Below are 17689 nucleotides of genomic sequence, written 5' to 3'. Positions count from 1 at the left end.
ATGTCATTCTCATCCTTCTCTTCTTCCTCCTCCCTCCCTCTCCACGGCGTCACAAGGAGGTCCGGCAGTGGTGGCCGACGACGCGACAACGACGACACGGGAGAAGGCTGGGTGTCGGCGGCGGGAGCGCTGGGGGGAGGGGCTCCACGTGGGGGGCGCCGCCCGCCCCGAGAAGCTACTCCTCGTCTTCGTCCGCGGCGCCGGCGCAGACCCCGCGCGGAGTTCAGAGCCGTGCACGTGGGCGGAGGGGTGCAGCAGTAGTTCGGCGCCACGCGGTGGCGCCAGAGATGTCGCCACTCGCCGGCGGGAGGCAGCGGCGGGCGGATCTCCATGGCAGAAGCGGCATCGCCCATCAACAGCCGGCTCGCCGCGGGCCGTCGGCGGCGGCGCCGCCATGGCTAAATTCTCGTCGGCGAAATGCGGCATGAAATCTCGGCGGCCACCAGAAGCAACCTGGTGATTTTGGTTAGCTCTGTTAATTAATTACCGGCTAAATAAACACATCCTTTTCACTTTTTTCCTTAACCATCGTTCACGAGCACGGTGACAGCCGGGCCACCTCAGCCTACCACCAACGGCCTCGGCGGAGGAGCGCACCTCGCCTCCGCACGCCGGCTGCCGGGCTCTTCGCACCGGCGCGGACTCCAGCGTCATCAGAGCAGCTCACTGAATGGGCGCGGAGCTGCGCGAAGGGGGAGCAGGCAGGCGGTGAGGTCGTGGCGGTGGTGGAGGGCCTCTCCGCCCCGCTCGTCGCCCCCTCCGCCGCCCGCCACGGAGGAAGACGGAGAGGAGAGCAACAATGACGATGGGGAGCAGTGGGGGAGAGAGGATAGAGAGAGAGGGGGATAGAGATAAGGGGTAGTGAAGATGACAGGTGGGGTCCACGTGGGCCCCACCAATTTTCTATTATTGTGTGTGTAAAACTGACATGTGGGTCCCATAGGATTTATTATTTTTTGGATTGAATTGCCACATAATCACCACGTCAATGCCACGTCAGATAAAGACCGAGTCAAATTAGCCACGTAGGCGCCACCTCAGCTAAACCGGGGTCAAATACTGCCGAGGGACCTTATTTAAATGGTTTCGTAAGTTGGAGGACCTGTCGTACCCGGTTTTGCGATCAAGGGATGAAATCGGACTGGGCGACAAATAGAGAGACCCAAAGTGAACTTATTTCGGTGGCATTTGTGATAGCCCAGGTTTGGGCTTATGTGGCCCATTTATTCTTTCACGGATTAAACCACATCTAATTTTCCAAAAAAAGAAAAGGAAAAAATATAATCACCGTCAAATTTGAAGATTGTTGAAAAAAAATCACGTGGATTTTTAATGGAATAGATAACATCCCGGTCTTTACTCAAAGGAGCTACAACTTAAAAAAAAGAAGTAGCTATATTTATGGCGCTATATTTTTCACCAAAAAATAGTCAACAGGTATTTACATTGTAAATCTCTAAATTACATATGTAATTTTAGTGTGTTTAAAGTGTAAATATCAAAATTACATATATAAATATCAAAATTACATATGTAATTAGTATGTAATTACTGTGTAAATATGATGTAACTAACATGTATGCTAATCACCGATACTCAAATTTGTTTATATTTACTCCTACTAATTACATGTCCGTGCTAATGCTACGCTACTATTAAATAGGTGGTTCCTGTTTACGCTAATCACGTACTACTGCTACACGAATCTCAATGGCATCAATGGTCTAGAATCCGACTGAGATGAGGAACAAAATATGGCGCAACATGTTTAGCAAATCCGTAAAAAAAATCACGTGGATGACTTCCTAATTCCTACCCACCGAACTTCGATTACGTTATATGTTTCGTAAAAACAAATTAGCGTTGTAGTACTATTTGAATTTATTTAATTTTTTATCTCGAGGCATGTACTTCATTTGTAGTCACACGTAAAGCGTGCAGGCGTCCTCTCCCGCCGCCGCATATGCCGGCGCCGCGTGTTACGCGTGACGGCGCGGCCGCCGGCGCACGGTAAAACCGGTGATCAAACCAGTGGAATCGTGGACGCGCGCGCCAGCTGCACCCACGCACGCCAGCGAGCTAGCGCTCGCCGCCGAAATGCACGCGCCCTCGAACACCAACGGCGCCGTCGTCTTCCTCGCCGCCGCCGTCTCATTCCTCCTCCTGCTGCTGCTCGGCTCGATCCGGCATGCTCGAGCGCAGCAAGAAACCGGGTAGCTTTCACTCTCCATCGATCGATCGCTTTTATATTACATGTTGCAGCAGCTAAGTACTAGCTAATTGGTGATTGAATTTGAATACTGCTCGATCGATTGATCGTTGCGTGCAGACGACGAGATGGAGTTCAGCTACCGTCGCGGCGACGACGACGGGCCGGAGCGGTGGGGGCACATCAGGCGGGATTGGGCCGCCTGCTCCTTCGGCTTCGGCCGCCGCCAATCCCCCATCCGCCTCTCCGCGGCCGCCGCCATCGCCGCCGGCGGCCGCGGCGGCTACGACCGCCGCCGCCTCCCTCGTCAACCGCGGCCACGACATCATGGTGAGGTTCGACGGCGACGCCGGCGGGGTGGTGGTCGACGCCGAGGCGTACGCGCTGCGGCAGATGCACTGGCACTCCCCGAGCGAGCACGCCGTCGACGGCCGCCGGTACGACCTGGAGCTGCACATGCTGCACCAGAGCGAGACACGCGACGGCCGCTACGCCGTCGTCGCCCAGCTGTTCGACATCGGCCACCGCCGCGACGCCACCCTGGACATGGTGATCACCCTCTGTTCCACATCTTCTACTATCTACACGTAGGCAGGGTTGGAAATTTCGGACGTCGGTCATTTCGTTCCCCTCCGATACGATATTACTTCGACGGAAATTTTTCAATTTTTCAATTTTGTCATGAATTTTGGTCATATTTGTTCAAACTCAACTAAATTTTGTTCAAAATTTCAGACCAAAATTTCAAGATTTTGGTGACCTCCAACACGATCGACCTAACTGATAAAGTGAACCCTGCACGTAGGTCCCGTTCTTTTCTCCAACAAGAGTTGAATGAACATTAAGATTTTCGTGACACGCTTTTCAAACTGCTAATCGACGCGTTTTGTGCAAAAATTTTCTATACGACAGTTGCTCCAAAATATCATATTAATCTATTTTCCAAGTTTGTAAACTCAATCAATCATACCTTAATACCACCTCATTTTGTGTAAAAAACTTAATCTTCATCTTCAGAAGAAAAGAACACCGCCGTAGAGGAAGACTACGAAAAAGTATACCGTTGTAACGGAATAGCAAATATATACCGATCTGGTACCTTTAATACCAAATATGATACACCGTATAGGTATGATGACATCAGCATGATACGTAAGTAGCGGATCTGAGCATGATATTACTAAGTATCATGTTGATGTTAGCATGATACCATAGGTATCAGAATCTGTATCATGTTGACGTTAGCTATTTCGCTATAATAGTATATCGTTCTATAGTATTTCTACTACACGTAACATTGTAACATGTGATCGATGTCTACAATGTACTACCTCCATATTTTAATGTATGACGCCATTGATTTTTTGTCTAACGTTTGACAATTCGTCTTATTCAAAAAATTTATGTAATTATCATTTATTTTAATGTGACTTGATTTATTATTAAATGTTCTTTAAGCATGATATAAATATTTTTATATTTGCACAAAAATTTTGAATAAAACAAATGGTTAAACATTGGTCGAAAAGTCAACGGCGTCATATATTAAAATACAGAGGGAGTAGCTGGAGCCATACATCAAGAGGGTGGCCAAAAGGAGGAAGAGGCACGAGGTGGAGATCGACGACGGCGTGGATCCGAGGTGGCCGGTGAAGGGCAGCGGCGTTTACTACAGGTACACGGGCCGTTCTGGCCTGTCACGTTATGTAACTAAAGCTCTATTTTCTTTTAATATATTAACGTGTAATATTTTTTTACGTGTTCAAAAAAAAATCTACAGGTACACGGGCTCCTTCACCACGCCGCCCTGCACCGAGGGGATCACTTGGACTGTGTCCACGAAGGCAAGCCACACACATCACAGATCAGATCATTAATTTCTTTCGTGAGTTAGTCGTCTGATGGCGCAAGCAATTGCGAGCGTATATGCAGGTGCGGCGCGTGTCGCGGCAGCTGGTGGAGCTCCTCTGCGAGAAGTCGTCCACGATGTAAGTAAAGCGAGTGCAGTGCAGTGCATTGACGTGTGCCACGATCGAACGACAATTTTGCGCTTGGCTTTGTTGTGAGTAAAAACGTTTGTTGGTTTGCTTAATTGCAGGGTGACACTGGAAGGCAAAGTAACACGAACTCATCGAAGACGGCTTGTCAAATTTTCATGTTTATAGCATAATAGTAATGCATGACAGATGTGTGACAAATTTCACCTTGATCAAAATTAACAGAATCAAAAAACATGCTAAAAGCAAGTCATCAGATGACACACTACGGGATAAACAAGCTGCGACATAGTACTAGGATTTTGAAACATGAATCGGTTAACCTAGCTAACTAGCTGGAAAATCCATGGATCGAGATTGATTGATTGATTTGATTATTAGTATTGCCTAGTCGAGGCGACGGAGGATGCCATCGTTGCCGACGCGGCGCTTGCTCTCTCCGTAGTCCTCCGGCCTAAGGACGGACAAGTCTATCTCGTGGGCGTGGTCGCGGGCGAACGCCGCCTCCTCCTCCGGCGTCGGCAAGCGCATGTTGAACCTGGCGTAGCTCTCGGCCCTCGTCGCCGCCACCCACGCGGCGAGCTCCCTCTCCTCGCGCAGCTCCTCCTCCTCCCTCTTCTCCCGCTCCCTCATCTCGCCAAGCATCCTGAACACGCTCGCCACGGCCCCGATCCAGTCCGACGGGTCCTCCTCTGCCGCCGCCGTCTCCGGCTCCTTCCTCTTCGCCGCCATGGGAGGCAATGCGGCTTTCAACTTTTCAAGTTTCAGCTTTCAACTTTCGATCGATCTCGATCTGATTTGAGACACAGGGGGGTCTACGGGGATCTCCTATTTAAAGGGGGGCACGCGCCAAGTCTGACTCGTTCTAGGTAATCCTAGTCGGATTCCACAGTGGCAAAAAAACAAAAACAGAAAAAAAAAAAACAAACTTGACGGACTGAAGATGCTTCTTCACTTCCTCAAATACTGTAACAGACAATGGATGCTATAGCAAACAAAAGTTTTGGCTGCACTGAATCCAAACAAGCATGGGCAACAAGTCAACAACATAAAAGATCCCATTACTCGATCGACCATGCAAGTCCAAGTTCTAGTACGTGGAGTAGTTACGTGGCAAGAGATGGAAACAGGTCTCATGAGAGGAGAATTCTTGAGCACAGAGACATTTACCCCCAGATTACACCACAGAAGCCATCGTTACGCCATTCTCCCTTGGCTCAGTTGGTCAGGGTAACTGCAAAACAGTAGGCAAATTGTCAGAAAATAATCAAGGCACGCAAACTCTGTTTCATTCCCTCCAAATTCACATAAGAATGCGCATTGACATACCCAGCTTCTTGTACATCTCTTCCTCTTTAAGCACCACCTTCCGCAACTCATGCGCTGCGTATTGCATACGGCGAAAATGAAACTGCACCGATTTCTTCAGGGTCTCCATCCTGGCCAGCGCCACCCTCATTTCTTCTCCACCAGCCGCCATACCTTCCATGGCCTCCTGAAGTTGGTTCTCCTCAAGCCTTAGGCGAAGGTAATGAGCACTGTGCTCTTCATCGAGTTCATTTAGATCCATCCTTTTGTAGGCCAGGGCTTTTAGGCTCTACACAAATCAGGGCAATTAGTCAATTTATCATTCCGCATAAATGAATAGATATCTAATAGAGGACACAAGAGAGGATGCATCTCAAACATTATTAATATACAGACAGAACAAAGCAAAGAGTAGTTCAAATAGCCCTATAACTTAAGTTCTGGGTAACTATTCCCTCTTAGCTCAGATCATACTGAGAAATGAAGGTTTATCTTGGTCCATCACAGTCCATACAAGAAGTTTAAATTGAACATGGGTGCAATTGCAGAGCATGGATTAACATACCAGAAAGAAGATACTACCTCCATCAGTTTATATTGAACATGGGTGCAACTGCAGAGCATGGATTAACATACTAGAAAGAAGATACTACCTCCATCCCATAATATACGGGATCTGCATTGCCAAAATCCCTTATATCTTGGGGAGGTAGTATTACATTGGAGGATAACATTATTGGACGATCTTTGGAGGCAGTTCAGTTCTTCCTAGCAAACAACACTGACCACTTGAGTACTTCAATTCAGCATTTATTTGCTTTTTTCCCAAGAACAAAGGGGCAATAAGACTGTAGCATTTTCACCCAATAAGTTTGATGCACAGTTTTGCCCGAATTGTGGCACAAGTTCTAGCTAATCGCCTTGCCCCTAGATTAAATGAGTTGGTGTCAATGAATCAAATTATCTTCATTCATAAGAGATCGATTCATGAAAATTTCCTTTATGTTCAAAACATAATCCAACTCCTCTCAAGAAAAAAGGACTCCTTCACTCTTCTTTAAACTGGATATTTCAAAAGCTTTTGAAAATGTATTGCTGGCCTTATTTGCTGGAGGTTCTACAGGTTTTGATATAAAATGGAGGAACTGGGAGTCCAACACTCCAACCACCTAGCCACGTTCACTTCTAGAGTTTTGCCTACAGCACCAGGAGATGATACCATGCATGCAAGGGGTCTGCAGAAGGTTTTTGAGGTGGCAAAAGCAATTTATTTACTCTCTCGGTCTCTCCTCTTGACCAAAACATAGCCCGTTTCAGATGATCTCTGTACACAGATGATGATGTTCACTTCACTAAACACAACCTAAAGGATCTAGAAGTAATTGGTAGCATTCTATGGCTGTTGATGCAGCAAAAGACCCATGCAGCTGAGAACTCGCTGAGGCGACACTGGCCTCATAACCAGATTTGCAGCCTTTGCAATGAAGCTTTTGACGAGATACATGCCATTTGGCCAAAGAACATCTACATATGAAATCTGGAACAAGGTTTTTCGGATGAGATTCTAAACATACCTTCACAAGCAATTTGTTAGTATAGGATGAACAGGAGGAGCACAATTGCACAACTACACATCGATTAGTTTAGAACAACACATGGAGGAGGAGGAGGAGCACATAGATTAGTTTAGAACAACACGAGGAGGAGGAGGAGAAGGGGATGAGAGGAACGTACCATGGTGACGACTGACGAAGAGGAAGGGGAACCCGGCGTACGCCTGGTCGGCGAGAGCGGCGAACTTGGGGTCCTCGTCGGCGACGTACACCACGGTGGGGACGGCGATCAGCTCCCTCAAGGGAGAGAGGGGCTCGGGGGAGGGAGGCGCTCCGAGCTCCACGGGATCCGCCATGGCGGATGGCGGCGGCTCGATCCGCGCTTCGCCGGAGAGCGGCGGCGGCGATCGGCGAGGCGAGGAAGAGCTCGGGGTCGCGAGACGCGGAGATGGGGATGGGAGGCGAGAGAACAAAAAAGTGCAGCGTAATCTGAATGGGTTCTTCCTCGCAGATGCTTGAAGCACTCCTCCTTCCTGATAAACCATAATCTGAGATTTGAGGCTTGCTTCCATATTTATTTGAGATCACAAATTCTATGACCAAATTCTACTCCCTAGAATATAAATCTTCTTCTCAAGAGTAGAATTCAGTCTTAGAGTTTGAGGCCCTCAAATGAGATTCGGGCTGTTAGCCATTGTTGCTCTTTTTCGAGAGCTCCAAAGGTTGAAGAAGAGCTACAGGAGACCAGGAGGGAGATGAGTGTGGGTCCCACCGTTGGTACCACCTCATAATAAAGTAGCGGAAACGATTTCTGACCGAACGATCTAGAGAGAAACAGCATCTGAGCCGTTCATCGGATTTATCTGAGATTCTCCGGAGCGTGTGGGACCGGAGGACAAAAGGTGGGTCACGAGAGCTCAGCCTGCCAACTGTTGCGTGTCAGCCTGCGAACTCTTCGTCTCCATCTCCGGCTCTCCGCAACCGCTCATTCCGATCAGAAAATTTAACAAATTAATTAAAATCCTTTTGAACCCTTAAAGTTTTGTTTCTAACTAGAGTATGCAGATGATTTTTTTTTTAAAAAAAGCTTAATTTGTCAAATTTTAAGCAATCCAGTTGGCTTTTCCTTAAGTACCCGACGCTGTAGAGGAAGCTGAATGCGAAGAGGTGCAACTGGACCCAAGGGGAAGAAAGTCCGGGCGAAGAGTCATGGGCCTCATGGCTCAGTCCAAGCAAAGGGAAAGGATTTCGTATATCTTTATGGCTGAGGTTGGTAAACAAATTTAGGACTAAGTTAAAAGCAAACGTCTATACAAATTTAGAATATAGCTAAGCACCACAGGTCCATGAAGTAATTATGTCAAGTTTGCAAATGTACACACTTTTGGCCTTAGCTCATCACAACCAACAACCTAATGGGTAAGCACACAGATGAATAATGGCTACATTGTTTTTGATATGCTAATCATCTGCTTCTACATATGAACCATGGGCCATAACCTACATTATTGATGATCTACTGCACAGGATAAGGCCACCGTCGCCAATTCTTTCTTTTTGCCTCCATCGCTCCAAGAGAAGATCGTGGCTCCTCCGCAAATGCATGTAGTCATCGATGTGAAATGACGATCTTTGAGTGTTATCGGGGCAGCTGCTTCGGCGAGACGCAGCCTCCTCGAACCTTGTCAGAAGTGTATCCTTGGAGCCAGCTGCGCTATCATGATCTCCAGGACTCCAACTCCCGCGGCTGCTCATAGTGCGACTGCTGGTGCTGCATGCGGTACTTGCTCCCTGAAATGGTCAGTTAATCAGGCACCACAATGCGATGGTATGTTGATAACAATTACTAACAAAGATGTTATATGTAGAAAACACATAACAGAGAGCATTTTTTTCTCAAAATATTGGCATTCTACTTACTGCAGTTAAAAATGTGTTGTTAAACAATTTCGCAGAATATCAATAACGACATACAAATAAGTACAACAAGCACAACTTAGCATAGAGAGAACAGAGATGGTTATCGTCACCTGTATCTTTGGTTTGCATGGAGAGGTTTGAAGGTCGTTGCTTGTTTCCCATTGCAGCCAGGGAAGGACAACCCCGTCTGCCTCGACGGGTGAAGCAACTTTTGGAAGCGCTATTGGAGTTTCGATCTTGGTGTTTTGTACCACATCTCTTCTGCTTGAACTTGTATCACTTCTTTCTCCATCAAAAGATGAAAAATCAGTATCTTCAACATTTGACAGGAAATCTTCGAAGTATTGCTCAGCCTCTTCAGTAAGACGTCTTGACACCCTGGCTCTATCATTGCTTCTCTGGAATATATATATACATAAAGTCTGAATTCGCAGATTCTCAATAACAAAGGAAGAAGTAGCAATACAGTGAAGAAAACTTACTCTTCTATATCGTGGTTGCCTTTCCGAATTCATATTCTTCTTAGGAGTAGGTAGCAATTCCTTGACTATTTTTGTGAGTTCATGCCCACGTTGTTCTTCCGCTGCCAATTGAGCTAACAATTCCTGTTTCCGCATCTCTGACTGAAAAATACATTGGATAAAGCAATAAAGCATATTAAATAGAAATATGATTCCTTAAAAGAGAACAAGAAAAAAACACTCATCTACTGAATATTACCTCTTCCAACTTGCTAGTGTAACTCCTGCGGAGCTCATTAATAACCTGAGTTGGTTGTGCATCAGCGCTTGTTGCTTTTTCTGAAGGTTCAGATTTTGTCACGACCTAGAGAAATGCAATCGAAGGCAAGATGCATGTAATCATACTGTCATTTACAATCTATGTCAAAACATGGCAAAGGATTTCAAAAGTCAACTATTTTAGAGTCAAAATAATGAACTAGAAAAAATAGCTTACAACTGTGCATTGTGCACAGGATATTAACATTTTAAGTGCTATAACTTTTTTCTAAAAGGTTTAGTTCTGAACATAGGCACCAAGAGAAAATTATCACAGACCAAGGAAACTAATCAAAGGAATATACGGTGAATGTCATTAGGAACTTTTGCTGCTCATAAGTTACCTTTTCAAGCTGAGTCCTGATTTCATCAACAGCTTGCCGGACTTCTTTACGCATCACGTCATACAGTGCATTTTCATCCTCATTATTACTCAGGCGGTCCTATCAAATGCCATAAGCATATAAAAGGGATATCTGATATATTCTAGTTCTAAAAATTTAAAAGAATATAGTGAGATCAACCTTTTCAAGGGTATAAACTGCCCGAATCCCCTTCTGATTTCTGCTATGAAAAGAGTCCCGAAATTCATCATCAGTTATTGAAGAATGGCTCTGCAAAAATCAAGGTTAAGATGAGCTCACAATGACACATGGAAGAGCCAGAACTTTTATGCACGAACCAATGGATGGCACTAAGGCACAAGATAGCGCAAAAATTTTAATGGTGTACAGCACTCAACTCTTTCTTGTGATTTTAATCAAATTACTTAAAATTAGAATTAGATGTGGCTTGACAACTCGTGATCAGGCCAAGCAACTGACGGCACTAAAGCACAGGGTAAGGCAAAAGGTTTAATGATATACAGCAGTCAACTCTTTCTTGTGATTTAATGAAAATTACTTCAAATTGGATGAGGCTTGATGATTCATGCTAAAGCCACTGTGGTTCTCTGCTCTAGCAATGGAGTTATGGAGGCATAGGTTTAGGGTCTGGGCTCACCAAATTACGGTTTGGGGCATATAAGGCAGCAAGGGAGGTGATGGCCCAGGGATGCAAGTGAGTAATGCAGTCACTCCCAGTCCCAGATATCATTAAGCACCAAGCAACAGGTTGCACTGTGGCACAAACAGCTACATTATGCACTATGGTTTGCATCACATGGAACATGTCACAATTATATTGCTATTTTCACATGCAAGGGGAACCACCCAAATAACTATTCCATTTTCTGCATCCTTAGAAAGCAGAATTTCTTAAGTCATCACAATAGCAGCAGGCAAAAGAATAATATGTGATGTACTCACTGAGCTGCTGTCTCGTGAATGTAAGAAATCTTTTTGACTTGTAGACTTCCTCAACGATTGATTTACTTTAGCCGTCTTATGGAATGATGAGTTCTGCAGGCTATTATTGCTGGATTTGGTATTTATTCCCCTAGAACCATACCGGTGAGAAATGTCCATATCATTCTGCAGTCATAAACATAAAGCACAGATTTAAACAGAAGTAGAATTGCACATACTAGACAACTAGTAGCAATGAAGTGAAGGCATATAAGTTACACGATAGCAAACAAAAGGAAATACGAAATCTAGGATGCCAAACCTTAAAAACAAAGGTACTAGTGGGATTCACAGACCACTGCAAAGCAAAAATAAGGAAATAGTTCACCTAATTTTCTGATGAAGATTAAAGATAATGTGGTACCATAAATATTAAATGGTACATTGGCTAACATTATATATAAGTGAACAATTACAATCATCTATTTATGCATCCAAGCACTCCCATACTGTTGGGTAAAATCATGATGTGTTGAAGCTATAGATAGCATTACATTTATGATAGTTATTATTGAATAAACAAATAATCAAATATGATAGCTATTGAATGCAAGCTGATGAGGTAAAACTACCTATGGTCATCAAGATCAATGTTCCAGTTGAAAAGCAGAAAAGCAGGTCCATTTGTGCTTTTGAGGGCAAGAATACTACCCCATCACAGACAATGCGATATAAGATCCTCTTGTCGATTACGGCAGTCTACTATGGTGTGTGTAGCAAGAAACAAGTGATCTAACACATTTTTATACAGTCAAGCAAATATCGCATAGATAACAAACATCATCCAGGACCAACAAACTGAACAGATACGTGTCATACAAAAACATATGAAAGCATTGTGTATATTTTTGTTGTATTACCTAGTTGCTTGATTTTATTATTCTTATAATCTCAACTCAACACATCCATAAATTGAACTAATTCACGTTTCATGAACAAGCATGAATAATACCATATAAACTTAGCAACCAGTAGAGGTACATGAATTCCAGGCATGAAGCATGTATCAAATTTCCAAACAGATTTTAAACATAGCACAATGAACAATTAAACAAGTCTAATATCGTTAAATAGAATCGTAGCGATATTTTGCATTCATTGCTAATACAAATTTATTTCTAAAATGCCTGATACGACTAACTAAAAAATTTATGACAATATATAACAGCAAATCCAAAGCATATCACACGCAATCCGCTAATCCCAATGAAATTAACTCGGCATAATGCAATCAACTCCTATACAAAACCGAACACCACTATTATTATTATTACAACTAAAAATTGCGAGTTAAATTGTGAAATGCTGGTCACACTTACATCCGAATCACACCATCGGTGCCGATCCATCGAAGCGCGCCGGTCGACGGATGCATACCGCTGCCGCCCCGCGGCAGCAGCCCCGCCATTGGCGACAGCGGTGGCTCCGCCTCGCCTCTCGGCCGGCGGCCGCGACACCGACCTCCCGCGCTGCCGCGACGACTCCGTCTCCCTGGCGTACCGCGCGGTGGAGCTCCGCCGACCGCCGCCCTTCTCCGCTGGCGCCGGGAACCTGAGCCGCCCACGCGACTCCTCCCCGCGCACGACCACCACCGCCTCCTCCTCGTCGTCGTCGTCCTCGGACTCCGCCCTGGCCCGGAAGAACTCGTCGGCGAGGTCATCGAGGCTGATCTCCGGCGGCAACCCCGCTCCGCCCCGGCCGCCGCCCCTGACCTTGTTGACGAACCTCGAGGAGGGCGTGGCCGCGTCCTCCGGGGAGGGCGACGGCGGCGGGAACCTACTCAGGCTCCTCGACCGCCGGAGCAGCCCGCCGCTTCCCCCGGCGGCCGCGGCCCGCCCGCGCGTGGTGGCGGAGCCGGCGTCCTCCGCCGCCGCCGCGAAGGCGTCCCTCCTCCTCCCCGCCGACCGGTACGCCCCCACCGCCGCCGCCGCCATCGCCGCCGGCGACCGGAGCAGAGAGCAGCTAGGGTTGCACTAATCCCCTCACCTCTCCACCGGATAAGAGACGGAAATGGCGATGGCAACTAAAACCTTCTTCGAGTGGACCGAACAAAATTAATTAAAACCAAATTAATTAATTCGTTTTGAATTAGTATACTACCATTAGTAGTAGTAACAGTTAAATTCGTTCGACTTTAAACCCGGGCCCACCTGTAGGTGAGGCCGATGGAGGCGGGTAAGAGTCAGGCGGGTGTCGTGGGTTGAAACGGTGGGCGGATTGGGGAAATTTTGAATTTAAAAAAAAGTGCGCCAGGTTTTGAGGGGAATTTAAGAGATTCGACGCCTGACACGTTGAGCTGACACAATTTTGAATTTACAATTTGGCAACGGGTCCAAGGCTGTGTTTAGTTCTGCGCAAAGTTTAGATTTTGGTTGAAATTAAAAATGATGTGACTGAAAAGTTGTGTGTATGATAGGGTGATGTGATGGAAAAGGAAAGTTTGGATGTAAACTTTGGATCTAAACACAGCCCAAGAGCATTTACTAGAATTACAGTGACGAGTTTGAAATTGGAGCTGCTGCTAATAATGTGGAGGAGTATTATATCGAAATCATGAATGATCATTCTGAATTTTGTTTGCGTCTTTGACAGGTTCGGTTGGTACAGTATAATACGCGTGCAGGTACAGGAGGTGGCCAAACGCGGCCACGTGACAGGGGAACTACTGTGTCTCGTGTCTCGTCTCGTCTCGCCGCTCGCCCGTGACGCGACAGGCCAAAGGAGGAGAGCCGTCACGATCGCGAGGCGTACGTGCGCGTGGCGGTCTCCGTCGCCGACTCGCCGGCGTTGGGCCTCCTCGCCGGTGTCATCGTGTACTCCGCCGCGCCGCCGACAAGGTGGGCAGGCAGACCGGTCGTATTGCTTCGGTGGGAAACGGATGGGCTGCAAAAAACTAGCGGGGAAGTTTGAAATTTGAAGGGTAGAAAAAGGAGCTCCACCCAATGATGTGGGGGGATGGGGTTGCGGTGCGAAGAATTCAGATGAGTTTGCGCATGGCCGCGGTATTTTTCTGGTTCGGGCTCTAGGCAATAGTTGTACGGAGTAGAAAATGCATAGCCACTTGATCTTCTACGGGTGTGTTTGGTTTGGGGACCAAGTGGGATGGGTTAGACCAATCCCAGTTTTTTAGGATGGGATGGTTCCAGTTGTGTGTTTGGTTTGTGGTATGGGATGGTTATAGTTTTTTGTTTGATAGAAAGGATTGAGATGGGATGGGATGGATAATGTTTCACGGACAGTTAGGTCCGTCTGCTCCCAGCGGCTAGGTTGGAGAGAGTGATGAGAATGGGGACGGAGGAGCTTGTCGGCGCGAGCAGAGGAGAGGCGGAGGCGGGCGCGGACGAGCGGCGGCGGCCGGTTGCGGACGAGGCGGCGGCCGGTCGCGGAGGCGAGGTGAGGCGAGGTGCGGACGAGTGGCGGCGGTCGGCCGCGGACGAGGTGGCGACTGGTCGTGGAGGCGAGGAGAGGCGAGGCGAGGCGCAGACGAGCGGCGGCCGGTCCCGGAGGCGACGAGGTGCGGACGAGCAACGGCGGCCGGTCGCGGACAAGGCGACGGCCGGTCGCGGAGGTGAACGCGGATGAGCGACGGCGGTCAGTCGCAGACGAGGCGGCGGCCGGTCGTGGAGGCGAGGTGAGGTGGAGGGAGCAGGCGGAGGAGGACGGAGCGGCGCCGGGGGAGGGAGCGGTGCCAGGGGAGGGACGGGCGGCCGAGGCGGTGCCGCGGCGGAGCTGAGCGGGAGGCTGTGGGAGCTGACAACGAGCGGCGACGGTCGGTCGCGGAGGCGGTCGCGGACGAGGTGACGGTCGGTCGCGGAGGCGGAGGTCGACGCGGATGAGGCGGCGGCTCTGCGGCGGAGCCGAGCGGGAGGCCCCGGGAGCTGACGCCGTGGGCTCCGTCGAAGTGGGATGGATTGGTCCGACCGATTTTGGCGGACCGTTTCATCCCGGATCTGAGAGGAATATTCCTATCCAGGGACCATCCCGTCCCACTCACCTCTCAACCAAACACCCCTAAAAGTGGGTTCATCCCATCCCATCCCATCCCATCCTTACAACCAAACACTACCTAAGTGGGTGGGTTCGCTAGGATCCCGCACTTGGGAATCCAAACGTGTTTGACAGCTATAATGAAGAAGCCGGCGATGTCGACCACAGGAGACGAGAGGGAGAGAAGCCATCGACGGCGGTTGCAGGTGGCGAGAGGGGAAGAAGCCGGGTGGCAGCTGTGGCAACAACACTTGGGCAACGACGACATGCCCTCGCACATTTGAGGAGGTGATGAGCGCATGGTGGCCCTCCTCGACGGTGGATCTGTGTGCACGCGAGGCGGCTCTTGCGCGTGACATCGGATCCACTCCTCGCCATCCTCGTCCTCTTCGATAACCATGCACCACCGAGCCTCCCTTCATCCCTCGCTCCTCCCTCACTGTCATACCCTCCCCCTCCGCCGCCTCATTGTGCGCCTTCCTCCGCCATTGGTGCCGCCGCCGGCCACCTTGAGTGGGCGACCACAGGAACTGGATACGAAGGAGGAGGACGACAGGTAGTCAAGGAGTCGAATCTCCCCACACGGTCGCGTCTCAATCTTGACCTTCACCGTGCCATCAGATAGACCTCCGTAGGAGCTGGCCATTGGTGCTAGCGTGGGATCGACCTTCGTGGGAGCTAACCGCTAGACATGGCGCTAGCCGTGATGAAAGAGCTAGAGCCAGAGCTAGCAAGGGGAGGGCACGCGGACGTGAGGAGGGCGAACGACTTCGACCATCGGCAGAGAGGAGAGGGAAGCGAAGAAAGAGATGAAGGTGGACCCACAGTGGGCCCACCATTTTGGCCAGTTGAGGTGCTCATTTGGCCAGCTATATAGGTTGGCAGTCCAAGTAGCAAGGCTGTTAGAGGGAGTTTTTTGCTATGCATTGGCTAAAATTTTGTTAGGAGAGTCATTTGCCAATGTTGTTGGAGATGAGGGGCTTATTCGAAATACGGGATAGGAAAAGCATAGGAACATGAAAAAAAAACAATAATATGATAGGATTGTAGGTGTGAAATAGAGGATTAGAAAATATAGAAAAATGGGTAAAGCTATCATTCGGATAGTGCAAAGGAAAACATAGAAACCTTGATTCATTACTAGAAGTAGTAACGTGATAAACGTATTATGTAATTTACAATACCCGTGGTTCCGCCAGGACGTGAGCTGGCCGCCGACGCCGCCCTCGTCTTCTCTTTCCTAGAGAAGAGCGAGAGAGAAGGAAGGGAGAGAAGAGGGGAAACATAGAGTGATGACGTGGCCACCTTGACATGTGAGGTCCACGTGGGCCCCACGCTAAATGAACTAGTTTGTACTGGTTTTGTAAGTTGGGGGATGCGTTATATCCGGTTTTGCGGTTCAAAGACGATTTTGTAACTCAATGACAAGTTGAGAGATCTTCAGTGTGCTTTTTCCATTTGTTTTTCTGCTATTTCAACCAATGCGTTCCATCAAACAATTTAGTTGGACCAAGGCCCAAGAGGCCTTCCAACTTACGTGGAGTAAATTCCCTTAACCTTACGTGGAGTCTGTCTGAGGTCCCTAATCCACAATACCAAAAATCTCTACCCATTAACTATCACAAATCGTGCAAAAAAAAAAAGTTCCGAGCAGTATCAACCTAATTTTCCTCCGGTTTCGCTGATGGGGCATACAGTGGGCCCCACATGTAAGTGAGGAGAAAAAAATGGGTATTCATCTCTTCTTTTCTCATTTCTTCCTTCTCTTTTCTTAAAAAAAATAGAAATAAAATTTTTCGCACGACACATAAAAATTTCCCAAACCTTCCCTTTCAAATGGGGCCCTAATCACCCCCATTACTTCCCAAACACGTCTTTGCTGTGATCAGACGTCTCATCCAACCCCATCAAATTGGCATTAACAAACTGGACCTGTTTTTCTTTCGACGAATGGCCATGTCACTCAGGAGCAGGAGCAGCAGTTGGTGGCCTGATCAAGCCGACGGACGAGGACGACGACGACGACGGGTTCGTTGAGTTCTGATCCAAATTTATTTGCATTTAATAAAGGCCAGTTTTTGCCGATCGTCATTTCTTTTAGGGTTCCACCATATATATACATCTTGTAAGCCGCCATGCGGCGATGTAACCTCACCTCAGATATAGTGAAGATATTTTGCTGGCTGGCGCCCGTGGTTTTCTTCTCTCCTGTGTTGGGAGAGTTTTCCACGTTAAATCTCGTGTCTTCTGTGATTGATCTATTGTTCTTTATCGTTTGTTCGCCTATCGTTTCCTAACATGCTACTGTCTACTAAACTCAACAGTCAGGCTCTCAAAAAAAACAGTCAAGCTCACACACACTCAAGGTGTGTGTTTATAGATCCAGATGTAAAGTTTTAACATGTCATATTGGGTATTATATAGGGTGTCACATAAGATGTTTGGACACTGATAAAAAAACTAATTACATAATCTGTCAGTAAACAGCAAAACGAATTTATTAAGCATAATTAATCTATTATTAGCAAATATTTACTGTAACACCATATTATCAAATTATGGAGCAATTAGACATAAAAGATTCGTCTCG

General features: G+C 47.5%; 3 protein-coding genes and 1 pseudogene across 3 annotated transcripts; 1 reads left to right on the top strand and 3 right to left on the bottom strand.

Moving 5' to 3' along the window:
* Window positions 1-1972: 1972 nt before the first annotated feature.
* LOC127776672 (alpha carbonic anhydrase 7-like) lies at window positions 1973-3868 on the top strand (annotated as a pseudogene).
* A 485-nt stretch (window positions 3869-4353) lies between these two features.
* Window positions 4354-5062, bottom strand: LOC127776673 (uncharacterized). The gene has a single exon (XM_052303180.1). It carries the CDS (start codon window positions 4936-4938, stop codon window positions 4594-4596), a length of 345 nt encoding a protein of 114 aa, XP_052159140.1. The 5' UTR covers window positions 4939-5062; the 3' UTR covers window positions 4354-4593.
* Window positions 5063-5134: 72 nt separating this feature from the next.
* LOC127777014 (uncharacterized) lies at window positions 5135-7802 on the bottom strand. The gene is made up of 3 exons (XM_052303533.1): window positions 7211-7802; window positions 5536-5803; window positions 5135-5440 (listed from the first exon to the last, which is right to left on the bottom strand). The coding sequence occupies exons 1-3, from the start codon at window positions 7637-7639 to the stop codon at window positions 5424-5426; spliced, it is 714 nt and encodes a 237-aa protein (XP_052159493.1). The 5' UTR covers window positions 7640-7802; the 3' UTR covers window positions 5135-5423.
* A 547-nt stretch (window positions 7803-8349) lies between these two features.
* LOC127776667 (uncharacterized) lies at window positions 8350-13105 on the bottom strand. Its single transcript, XM_052303174.1, has 8 exons — window positions 12432-13105; window positions 11074-11238; window positions 10291-10380; window positions 10111-10209; window positions 9708-9812; window positions 9470-9610; window positions 9098-9385; window positions 8350-8858 (listed from the first exon to the last, which is right to left on the bottom strand). Exons 1-8 carry the CDS (start codon window positions 13044-13046, stop codon window positions 8568-8570), a joined length of 1794 nt encoding a protein of 597 aa, XP_052159134.1. The 5' UTR covers window positions 13047-13105; the 3' UTR covers window positions 8350-8567.
* Between the last annotated feature and the right edge of the window lie 4584 nt (window positions 13106-17689).

Source organism: Oryza glaberrima, chromosome 6 (assembly GCF_000147395.1).
Source record: "Oryza glaberrima chromosome 6, OglaRS2, whole genome shotgun sequence".
NCBI lineage: Eukaryota > Viridiplantae > Streptophyta > Magnoliopsida > Poales > Poaceae > Oryza > Oryza glaberrima.
This window is presented reverse-complemented; position numbering and strand designations above follow the sequence as displayed.

Bases quoted from the DNA above. Each gene is read 5' to 3' on its own strand.
- LOC127776673 (XM_052303180.1), bottom strand. From the start codon at position 4,938: ATGGCGGCGAAGAGGAAGGAGCCGGAGACGGCGGCGGCAGAGGAGGAC.
- LOC127777014 (XM_052303533.1), bottom strand. From the start codon at position 7,639: ATGGAAGCAAGCCTCAAATCTCAGATTATGGTTTATCAGGAAGGAGGA. The intron at 5,804-7,210 runs GTTGTTCTAAAC...TGATTTGTGTAG, and splicing joins CTTCTCCTCCTCCTCCTCGT to AGCCTAAAAGCCCTGGCCTA.
- LOC127776667 (XM_052303174.1), bottom strand. From the start codon at position 13,046: ATGGCGGCGGCGGCGGTGGGGGCGTACCGGTCGGCGGGGAGGAGGAGG. The intron at 11,239-12,431 runs GTAAGTGTGACC...TTATGACTGCAG, and splicing joins ACCGATGGTGTGATTCGGAT to AATGATATGGACATTTCTCA. The intron at 8,859-9,097 runs GTGACGATAACC...TGACCATTTCAG, and splicing joins CATGCAAACCAAAGATACAG to GGAGCAAGTACCGCATGCAG.